This window comes from Balaenoptera acutorostrata, chromosome 15 (genome assembly GCF_949987535.1).
Source record: "Balaenoptera acutorostrata chromosome 15, mBalAcu1.1, whole genome shotgun sequence".
Lineage (NCBI taxonomy): Eukaryota > Metazoa > Chordata > Mammalia > Artiodactyla > Balaenopteridae > Balaenoptera > Balaenoptera acutorostrata.
The window spans coordinates 26,588,480-26,599,925 of record NC_080078.1 but is presented as its reverse complement, the minus strand read 5'-3'; the positions used below and the strand labels follow the sequence as shown (position 1 = coordinate 26,599,925).

Genomic DNA, 11,446 nt, shown 5'->3' with positions numbered 1-11,446 from the left:
GGTAAGTAAGTCTAATTCTGCTAAATTAGTGAATGAGGGAAAAAACTGTCATCTATTTTGTTTAAAAGAACAATATTTAAAATGCAGTAAAGTTCGGTGAGAATTTATACATCTCACAGAGATTTTTTTTTTGACCTCAAACTATTTTAGAAGCATCAAATCCAAAACTGATGTTATATTTTTAGAAACCTTTATTTTTCTGAAATTGTTATCCAAAAGGAAGTTACCATGCCCAATTAATGCTAAGATTTATGAAGTGAACTCAGTGGTAACAATTTCAAGAACCTTTATTGAAACCAGCATTCAAATAGTATCTCAAGGGTGAAATTCTGTTTCAGCAAAACCAATTTAACAATTTCAAATATATATAAAAACATTTAAAAATTAATCTTGTTAAAGGTAATAATTTCCCCTTCCCCCATTTTATCTGCTATACTTCATTGCACCAAATAAACAGGGAAGACTTTGTTTAATCATTTGCACCAAAAAAAAAAAAAAAAAAAGGAAAATTGCATTTTGACAAGTGCCAAATGTCAGAAATCACATCAGATCAGAGTGTAATTATAGGCTTAATGTGGTATAACTAAGGCTTTCAGTACTACAGTCCACAAACCCAATGTGAATCCCCACCATCTTAAGGTCTCCTGTAGCTCGACTTCACTGGACTAAAAGGCACAGGGGCCGTTCGTTACCTATGATAAACGAAGTGATGCAGTACTTTTGGAAAAGTAGAAACAGGCAGTAATCAAGGGTTACTTCCAATCATTTCAGCAGTAGTCTGGCGTGATCAGCCTGAGAAAGATTACATTTCTGGTTCTTGTTTGAGTTGGGCCCAAAAGTGTGAGCTGCTAGTGGAACAGAAGCTACAGAAGCTCCCGTGAGAACAGGTCAAAGGTGTACTTAATTTAGAATTTCAACGTAACGAGGTGCTATACAGCATGTTTAATACGAGGCTTTTAAGAGTAGCATCTATTGAGTTTTCAGATATTAAACATAGAAATAAGTACAGTCTGTACTTGTGTGCCAATTTAAAAGCTTTATCAGTATTTAAAAATATACATATATATATATATATATAATATGGTCAAGAAGAGTCTTTACAGTTACTCTTAATAGATGAGTCCTTTAATTTGTTTACAAATAGTATATAAAGGGAGAAATGGATTTGTGGCAGAGCTAAGTCAGACAGAAGCACTGTCCAGTCTAACTTGCTTGACGACCCTGCCATAGCTTGAGCGGACACGGTCCTTACTGACGTCTCCGGGGAAGCAGCAATTGGGGGTGGCAGGAGAGGGCTTCTGACACTCTTATTTACAATCCCATTGAAACCCACTCTCCTTCAAGCCAAACGCAATCCAGTTGTATACTGCAACCTGATCAAACTAAACACCAAGCAAAACAGATGGCCAAGAATGCTGTCTGTCTCCTCTGCAGCAGGACAACAGAGAACCCAGAGAGTTCTAAAGAAAGCTGTCTTACCAAAGAGTTATTATGTGCAACCTAGTAACTTCTTACACATGTGTTTGGAAAGATAAGAGCAAGTGTTTCAAGTGGCAGGCACTTGAAATTCTAAGTTTTCTCTGTGAATAAAAAGTGTTTATGGTAACTGGGGGGGAAAAGGTATTACTACAGTTGGGTAGACAGAAACAGTAGTTGTTGGTTGTTCTATCAATACATACCCACAAAATTAGACAAGTCAATTGCCCTCCCAGAAGCCTGGCTTTCAGGCACATTTTTGTGCAAAAACCCCAGTTAAGCACAAATAACAGTAATTTCTCTCATACTAACATGTGGCACAGTTCACATTTTCAGAATAACTTCATCTTCCCTGAAACAACATTCAGTCCAGTCTCCAGGCAAACACTGAATTTTATCTTAAGCTCTCTGGCTCTTCTACCTGTGGGCGGTCATCTTCCAGGCGCTGGGCCCTGTCCTGGAGGGCCCCCGTCTGCTCGGCTTCTGGAGGGGTGGGCGCCCCTGGGTGCCGCTCAGGGCTGTTGGCTTCCGAGGCATCTTGCCCACCCGACAGGTGCTCCATCTTCTCTAAGTCCTCGATGTGACTGACTGAGCTGGTCTCGCTCACAGCATCTGAACCTCTTAGGGACCTTTTAAAAGGCTTCTGGCCTGGAAGGAAGATCAATGAACGGCACTGAACACTCAGAAAACGACACCCCTGCAATGGAAGCTGTCTGTGCTCTAAGTGATTGCTTTATTTAATCACAACGGCTTCGGCAGAAACCCCTGGGATCACTGACTCTGAAGCAGGTAAGTGAGGAGGTGAGAAATGAGAGCTGATATGACACTAACGCGCCCCCAGTGCTGAGGACTTTGAGGGAACCTCAGTCAGGAAAAGCTCAGGGGAGCGAGCCCCAGGTTAAGCATGACAGCTGTCCAGACCCTGACTGCCCCGGGGAGTGCTACCCAGGTATTTTCCCAAGGCTTTGAAACGGCTAAAGGGACAGTGACAGCTGTCCTTAAATGACGAGAAATAGGACTTTGGGTTAAAGAATCAAGAAAACAGAGGAATGCAGCTAATACCAAACAGGTAAAGCGTTACATGATGCAAAGGTCTGTTTTACCAGGGGAAATACAACCAGTTTTCTTCAGTGTTAATGAACTCAAACACGGAGACGTGACGTACCTGGAAGTCTCTGTTTAGTGCGAGCGCCTGAGGGGGTCTGAGGCGGTGTTACTCCCGAGCCTTGTACTTTGTACACGTATGTGTGTTCCGTGGACTCCAGGGAGCCTGCAGAAAGGGGGGGGGCGGGGAGGTGTCGGGGGAGGTCCTGGCGCAGGCGCCCTGGGGGAGGCCCTGGGCCTCCTGACACGCGCCGGGAAGCGACAAAGCCATCTCGCAGCTGTGCCCACGAGTGAGTCCCGGCCCTGCTGGGGTGTTTCAGCCTCGTCTCCCCACGTGTCCTGTGTACGTGTGAAAACAACTAGACAGCAGTGTGGCCCAAGTGTGCCTGGGGAGCCAGGCCCCGATGGGAAATGTCCTTTAGCAGCAAGGAATGGATGCCTCTTTGCTAAAGGCTTGGCGGGTTCAGTGTCAGGTTATCCCTTGCTGTCATATGACAACGTAGTCATCCTTTCCTGGGGAAGGGGCCCCAGGTTCAGGGAATTATTCCACTGGTAGAACAGGAAAGGAGGGGCCTGCAGCTCAGTATCATCTTCCCCAAATCCCAGCAACTGGGAATACTTGCTGGTTGCCTGGTTTGAAATAAAATGGCTCAGTGCTACGGACTATAATCTTTCACTTGCCCCTGGCAAGAGCAGCTCTCTGCTGGGGCAAAACACTAATGAGGACTGCACAGAATGTTAACACTGAACCCAAACGTCCAGGACACACTGTCTGGAGGACTGAACAGCCGAGCGAACGCGTTCCTGCTGAGGCCAAGAGGAGTCGGCTGTGGGCAACGGGCATCTGCTTTCATACTGTTTCAGCTGTCGGGGCAGGAGAGGAAAGATGGCAGAGTCCCAGGGGCAGACACGTCTCGCCTCCTCTCACAAGAGTCCCGGCCCAGTGCTCGGTGTAAAGCCTGGGGCACGGACAAGGCTCCTCAGCACGAGCCCACGTGGGATCCCAGGGCATCACCTGGCAAAACTCTCCAGATGAAAGAGAGTCCTACCTGCCGTTAGGTTAAAAGTTCTTCCCTTTTGTGAAGCCTGTACTGGAGAAAACCAATTCAGCACGGATCCTACCACGGGGATCTGCCGTAACACCCCCTGCAAAACATAACCGTTGCTCAAGGCCATCCTGTGGAGGCTGGCGCCCAGCCTGAGGCCAGCGGGGGGGCCCACCCTGGAGCCTCACCTCTTCCAGAAGTCGCTCCTCATTTGCCTTCTGCAGTTGAACCTGAGCTTCCTGAATTCCTTTCCGAACCACTTCTGTCATGTTTTCCAGAAGCTGTGTTAAGACCAAGAAGGGCATTATTTGTCTAAGCTTCTTGCTGAAGGCCTAGAACTATTAACATAGTGCTGGGGACATTTTTCAAAAGTATATTAGTAAATGGCACTTTAAAATGTCAGTGTAAAAATAAAACAGAATGTCAAATAGAAGAGGTCAAAATGTTAAAGGAGGCCTAGGCAGATGTACCTTGGTGACCAGCCTCATTTTCCAGGGAACAGCAATAACTGTCCCTGTGATCTGAATGTCATATCAATAGAAAACAGACATGACTCTCAACATTCATGGAGACAGAGGCAGAAGTAATACAGGCGGGTTTGGAAGAAACTTCAAGAAGTCCACCCAAGAATGAATAAGCTTGGCTCCTAGGCTTCATTTCAAACTCCCTTCTCTTCCGCACCCCTACTACCAAAAGTGAATCACATGACACAGGTTTCTGCCTCCTCTCAGACCAGTCTGGCTTTGGTCCCTTTTCTCTCCTTTTGAGTAATTTCTAGTGACTCGCATATCTGGTGTGGAGAGCGTCCTGTAAGTCTGACAGCCTGGTCCTCCGTGCCAACTGGCCAAGAGAAGCAGGTCTATTACTGGCGGAAAGTTCTGTTATCAGAAGCACCATCCCATCCAGCCTCAGGACCAGCTCCAATCAGGAACTCTTCCCTGGCCTTGTCGGGCAGAGGTGAACACATCTTCCTGAATGCACAGCCTCCCCTAACTTCTGTCCACAGCATTTACTACCTCAGTTGCTCACATGCGTCTCTTCCCCGCTCTGGCTTGTGAGTTCACTGAGGGCAGTGACCGCATCCCATCACCGGCATCCCTGATGCCTGCACAATGCCTGGCTCACAGGAAGCCTTTAAAAACTTGGGTAAAGAATGAATGAACAGACACTGCCAAGGGTAGCTTCTTCGTTTGTGACTCCAGCTAATTGCCCAGGGAAAACCCAGAAAGGAATGAGACACTGATTAGTCTTACAGACCCTGGAGTTTTCCTCGATTTCTCGGGCTGTGACTGCAATGGTCTCCACTAGTTCAGAAACATCTATGTCGTCACTCGCCATGCCAATGTAAATACAGCTCTTCATGCTTTTATACTCAGGGCCTGCGGGCAGAAACAACAGACAGACTTGGTTCCCAAGTCCTCAGACACGGGCCACTCCCTGTACAGCAGCGCGACCAGGCACAGAGGAGCCTCCCCGAGGGGGTGAGGACGTGGATCTAATGAGGAGATGGGACCCAGAGAGGCTGCAGAAGGGGCAGAGGGCTCTCTCACCCTGGGAAGATCTAAATAGCTAAGAGAGGCCACTTCCCTTCAAACCAGGTAAAAAACAGCTGTCAAAGTTCACAGTTGACTTTAGAAGGAGTAATTACCCATTTTAAATGTAAGGTCAGATTCCAGTTCATTTAACTTTTTCAGGAGTCCAGCATGGATTTTTTCCCCTTCTGGATCCGATTTCAAACTGCTTTTATCATCATTAGCGTGTTCATACCTATAAACGATATCACATAACAGTACTTCAGGAATCTACAAGATCAAGTGTCTCTTCAGACACAGGATAACAGGTGGAATAGAAGCTACTGGAAGTTACCAAGGGTGTGGAATGAGACAAAGGGCAAAGGAGCCACTCAGAGGGTCTCAAGATCAAACCTTTCCAGAAAGTCCCAAGGGAAGCCCAAGTCTCCAGGGGCATGAAATGTAGAAGGAGGGGCAAGGCTGGGAAGTCCCATCACTTGTAAGAGGAACAGGAGGCTTCCCTGATCCAGAGAGGGGACGAAGGGGCCACAAGAGGGACACACACTGAACCAGAGGAACTGGGAACTGGCTTCTCCTTAGTGAGTTGTAGTTCTCCGTACGCACGTCAGTGGTGCACCCAACGTAGTTCTCCTAGTTAATTTTCAAGCTGGCACAGAAACAACACAGCAACTCCTATTTCACTCAGTGCGCGCTGGGCCGCCTGCCCGCTGTGCTCTTGTAAATGCCCAGCACATCTAGATGAACTTTCATAAGACATGAACACTGTCACGCCATGTAGTCATCTTAGATTTCTAAGCTGGTTCACAAAATGACCCACCCACGGTCTTTACATCGTACCTGACAACCCCTATTCCAGGCCAGTTTGGGTCATCAACGTATAAGAGACCTGCTGTTCCCGTCACCTCCTGCTTGAACTCCTCTCGCAGCTGCAACGTACAGGTCAGGACTGGGAGCTTGCTCTGGATGCAGGCTGCGAGCTGATCCACATCCTCTCCCCGAGTTCCTAAAACTGAACACGTGCACAGAATGCAAGGGAAACGCTTAAAGAATGGCTGAAAATGAGGAGGCAGTGCTCCCACTTCTACTGTCAGAAAGCAGCTCTAGGTACAGCACATTAGCTGAGCTGAGGAGTTAAAAAAAAAAAAAAAAAAAGCCACTAAACCCAGATATGGAAGAATCAGGTGTTGAAAATTCATATAGCTGGCTGCCCCAGGTGTAGACACATTTTTTCCTTACACCGAAGAATTAGCCTCTCCGATTTAATACACAATGAAATCCTACCATAGAAATCAGATTCTTCTCACAGAAAGACTCTGCTTAAGTCAGGTTATAAACATCATAGCACAGGTTAGAAACAAGGAGGCGACCACACAGTTCTCGCTCTACGTTCACATGGAGAGAAAAAGAGGGGTTTCTGGGGGCAAGGGTGGGGGGCAGAGGGCAGGGTGATGATGGCGACAGTACCAAGTACTTCTGCAGGTCAGAGCCTGAGAGGGCTCAGGGTTCAGGGATCCAAGAGTCTTGGCAACATCACGGCGCCCTCACTTCTGCTGATTCCAACGCTTATGTGATCTAAGCCTCAACGTAGGTGGCCTGGGGTATCCACAGCTAGCTTTTCCAGTTTCAGAGGCTAAGCCTCTGGGGCTAGGCCCCCTGCATAGCAGGAGCAGAGACTCCTAGAAGGCCTGGAGGCCACTGGCTATCTTCACGATGGCTCTTCTGTGCAGGGCAGTTGCCTGCACTTCACCACTTTTATGTTTTTGAGAAAATATCTTTCCAAAAATGTTGAAAACACCTCATGAAAAACCATCAAACATTTTCTGAAAATGTTTAAATCATCTCAGAAAAAAGCACAATCAGATTTTTAAGGCACCTCTTTTCAGATTATTTTTAAGTGCCTACTATAAAATACACCAACCACTACCCAAGCCATTTCATATTCACAATCTCACAGTTTAATCTTTACGTCACCACTATGAGGGGGTGGGGAACAGCTCTGGAGATAAGAAACTTGCTCCAGGTCCTACAGGTATGAAATGGCCGAGGGGGGAAACAAGAATCCCCAGGACTTTGTCATAAAAGTCCACGTGCTTTCAGCTCTATAGTTCTCTAAAATGTCTACAACAGTGGTTCTCGACCTTCACTGGCCTACTGTGCCCAGGCTCTGCTCCAAGTAAACCCAGTCAGTCAACCAGAATCTCTGCAGGTAGGGCCCAGGCACTGGGAGTTTTCAGAGCTCCACAGGGATTCTGAAGTCAGTCTGGGCTGAGAACCACTGAACAGAGGGTCACAGGACATCAAAATACAGGAATTCAACTGACTTCAGAGGTCTCTCTTTCTCAGAAGTTACCCCGGAAGGTTAATCTACCTAAACTCAGCCCAAAGGAAAAGGAAAAGCCTCTCCAGGGAGAGAAGAGAATATCACAGCCTGGACTTGGACAGACACAGCATTGGTGCTCCCAGAACAGCGAGGGCGACCCACGAAGACTGGTTACCTGCCGCAGTAGTCAGGGGGCTGAACCGCACGCACGTGCCCTCCACCTCCAGATCCACGACCGTGAGGCCACTCGCGGGCACCAGCTGCTTCAGCTGTTCTCCCAGCTGCAGGGAAAGGGGCAGAATGCACACACTCCCGCAAGGAGGGAATCCAGAGTCTCTGGACCTGCCCTCGTCCGCTCAGCCCAGACCCAAGAGGCTACTGGAGGCTAGTTTCCTTTCACCTTTAATTTTCTTTGAATACTTACGGCACCTTGTTTTTAAAAACCGTAAATTTTACATTTTTTCTTACTAAAAAATATAAGTTCACTATAGAAAGATCTAGGCAATACAGGTAAAGTAAAAAAAAAAAGAAAATTTACCCACAATACACCACTGAGAGACACCCACTGTTGACATGTGGCATAACCATCTCCCACCCCCTGGATCTTCGGGGTGTATATGTGTGTGTGTGTGCCTTCTGTTGTCATAAAACATGACATTCCACATGCTGTGTAGTAATCTGCATTTTTTCACATAATTTACAATGACCGTTTCCCCTCTGCCATAAACATGCAGCTATGTGGTTTATATTGGCAGTTCTGAGTGTCACTGTGTGGATGTACCATAATTTATCCACCAAAACCCCTAGGTTGGGCATGTCCAATGTTTTTTGTTTCGTTTTGTGTCTTTTTAGGTCGAGCCATGCAGCTTGCAGGACCTTAGTTCCCCGACCACGGATCTAACCCTCGCCCCCTGCAGTGGAAGCGCAGAGTCCTAACCACTGGGGGCTTGTCCAATGTTTTGCTAGGACTGGTACTGCTCTGGTGAACATCTTTACATTGTTTAGAATATTCTTTACACTCAAATCCAGGAGGTATGATTTCAGTGTCAAAAAGCAGCCAAAGCATAATGCTCTTGATCCATGTCGCCAGACTGCCAGAGGCGTGCAAGGGTCTGGCTCATGTGCTTCTGGTATCACCAGAGCTCCAAAGTGGCTGCACCGCAGGCCACGTTTTGCATGTTGTTGTTCAGCCTTACACAGCAGCAGGGAAACAGTCCCGTGAGGAACCGGCGGGAACAGTGTTGATAGGACCTGCTGGAAGTCGTGCAGCATGTGGGGCTGTGGTCTGCTTCAGAGGCCCAGGACGAAGCCCCGCGCCTTCACAAGAGGCTCCCCCTGTGGGTTTCTGATTTCCCAGACAGGACCATGTGTTATCCCAACCATCCAGGAAGCAGAAGAAAGGGCACGTGACAGCCGTTCTTACCCAGCGGTTCAGTGCGTCGCAGGAGTGCCTCTCCTGGCTGACTGCTGACGGGGCCATGTTGGGCGCTGGGATGGCATTAAGTCCTGGATCTGACACACAACACAGAGAAGGGATTCGCCTCCCAGAAACACAGCTAACTACAAAACACCCCTCCAACCCCATTTCACTTAGCTCCCAACGTTAACCTGAGAGAAATGTCTCAACCGGAAATCAGATGTATGTCTCACCATGAATGAACAAAATGGCACATACACACGACGCAGTACATACAGCCGTAAGAAGCAAGGAAAGTCGGTCACATGCTCAACATACTGTACCCTGAAGGTGTTATGCTAAATGAAATAAGCTAGTCACAAAAAGACAAACACCGTGTGATTCCACTAACATGAGGTAAAGTTGTCTAATTCAGAGAGACAGAGAGTAGAATGGTGGGTGCCAGGGGCTGGGGGAGCGGGGAATGGGAGCTAGTGTTTAATGGGCATGAAGTTTGTTTTGCAAGACAAAAAATTTCTGGAGAGCTGTTGTCCAACGATGTGAATATATTTAACACTACTGAACTGTACACTTTAAAATGGTTAAGGTGGTAAATTTATGGGGTTTTTTAACCACAATTAAAATTTTTAAAAAATATATATGTTACAGAGGGTTTAAAGCTTTCACTTTTTTTTCTCATGAAAAATACAACACTTGAATATATTCTCACAAATAGAATTCTTCATTTCATTTAAAAAGTTTCTCTTTCAAGGAATTCTGAGGGAAAATCAAAGCATAAAATTATAAGTTACCAACCAGTCTACCAGCACTGAGCACCGTGCAGGGAAATCAGAGACCCAGGAGCACACCAGGCCTCAGAACACAACTGGCCTCCTTTTGTTAAATGGTCGAGGTGCCTGCTTGTGCCAGGCACTGTGCTGGGCACGGGGTTATGATATGAGGCAGACAAGGTTTTTGTCAGGGTGGTGCTTACCTTCTATTGAAGAAATAGCATAAGGAAATGAAATGAAATCACCATACATTGTTGTTAGGGCCTTGAAAGAAGGCAGGAGCTCTGATATAATGTGAGGGAGTCACCTTGGACAGGACAGGCAGGGAGGGCCTCCATGAGGAGGCGGACGCTGCGGAGACCTGAATGGTGAGGAGGACCCAGAAGAGCGGGGGGGACAGCAGTGCAGCGGTCCTGCTCTGGGAAACGGTGGAGTGTTCTAGAGACTCAGGGAAGACCAGTCTGACTGAAGAACAGTGAGCAAGAAGAGGAAGTCGGAGGGGAAGGCAAGGGCTAGGACCCGCAGGCCTTCCATCTGGAATGGAAGATACGCAGGCTTCTGGGCAGGGAGGTGACAGGATGGGGAGAGCGGACAGGAATGGAGCGTGTGGAATGTGTGGAAGTGAGAGGTCAGGTGAGAGGGGACCGTGGCCGTCAGGTGAAAGATAACAGAGCCCTGGACTGGGTAGGGGGGCACTTGGGACATTTGTTAAAGATAGAGATTCCTAGATCCAGCTTACTGAGTCAAATACTCAGGAAGGAGGGCCCCCAACTCTATTTTCAAGGGACTCTCTCTCATTCATTCCAGCACTAGTCCAGGGACTGGTGTTTGGAAAACACTGGTTTAATCATAGGAAACTGTCAGGAAAATGCTAAGGCAAATAGGTCTGGAGTTCTTGTGAACATTATTAAATTTTTTTTGAAATGATGATAAGATTCTAGCAATCAAAATATTTTGGATTATTTAGTTAAACTTGAAGTGGTTTAAAATTCAAAGCCCTTAAACACAGATAGAAAAATAACCCCCTTTTTAAAATCACCTACCTGAGCCTGATAACTCCTGGAAAAATCTGAACACCACCACTGGCGAACTGAGCTCATCCTCCACCTAAAAATGGAATCTGATTATTACCAAGTAACAGTAAATTTCAAACACCTACAAAATCAATCAGTGAGCTTGAAAAACAGGCTACAGACATTGGCACTTAAACACATAAAGGGAATTCCCTGGTGGTCCAGTGGTTAGGACTCGGTGCTTCCACTGCCTGGGGCTGGGTTCAATCCCTGGTCGGGGAACTAACTTCCTGCAAGCCGAAACACACACACACACCCACACCCGCCACCGCCACCGCCACCGCCACCACCAAAAAACCACATAAAAAAGTTCAAAGGTTAATTTCATTTGCTAGAGAAACAAAAATCAAGGGTTTAGTAAAATTCTTAGACATAATTATAAGCCAGTCCCGAGAATACATGGCTGAATTATAACATCTGACACTGGTACCTTGAAAATGAAAAGTGGGAGGAAATTTTAATAATTATGGATAAACATGGGTCTAACGTGAAAGATCAAAAAAGGCAAGGAAAAAGTGGCACTAGAATCACTGTCGAGCGTCCGAGCTTTCAAGAATCCAGAAGTGACGCCACCTCAAGCAGGACTGACTGGAGCTTTTTCTACTCACCCTCTACTCACCCTGTAAAACTCTCTGAGCAGGATGCAAGTCCTGCTGGCAAAGTGGATAACCACAGTCTAGAACTGAAGCTACGTTTTTCTAAATCATT

At 46.8% G+C, this 11,446-nt stretch overlaps 1 protein-coding gene across 3 annotated transcripts in view; it reads right to left on the bottom strand.

Annotated features, from left to right (window-relative positions):
* The window catches only part of PDXDC1 (pyridoxal dependent decarboxylase domain containing 1), a 57,895-nt gene that overhangs the window by 2,219 nt on the left and 44,230 nt on the right, over positions 1-11,446 (bottom strand). For 2 of the 3 annotated variants that reach the window (XM_057529842.1, XM_057529844.1), the window contains 10 exons: positions 10,709-10,772; positions 8,902-8,990; positions 7,654-7,759; positions 5,996-6,167; positions 5,275-5,393; positions 4,884-5,005; positions 3,815-3,907; positions 3,630-3,726; positions 2,642-2,746; positions 1,898-2,124 (listed from right to left, as the gene is read on the bottom strand). In XM_057529842.1, the coding sequence (XP_057385825.1) occupies positions 1,898-2,124; positions 2,642-2,746; positions 3,630-3,726; positions 3,815-3,907; positions 4,884-5,005; positions 5,275-5,393; positions 5,996-6,167; positions 7,654-7,759; positions 8,902-8,990; positions 10,709-10,772 (1,194 nt within the window). Of the gene's footprint in view, positions 1-269; positions 2,125-2,641; positions 2,747-3,629; positions 3,727-3,814; positions 3,908-4,883; positions 5,006-5,274; positions 5,394-5,995; positions 6,168-7,653; positions 7,760-8,901; positions 8,991-10,708; positions 10,773-11,446 lie in introns of those variants that run through there. The other variant, XM_057529843.1, reaches the window with a different exon arrangement.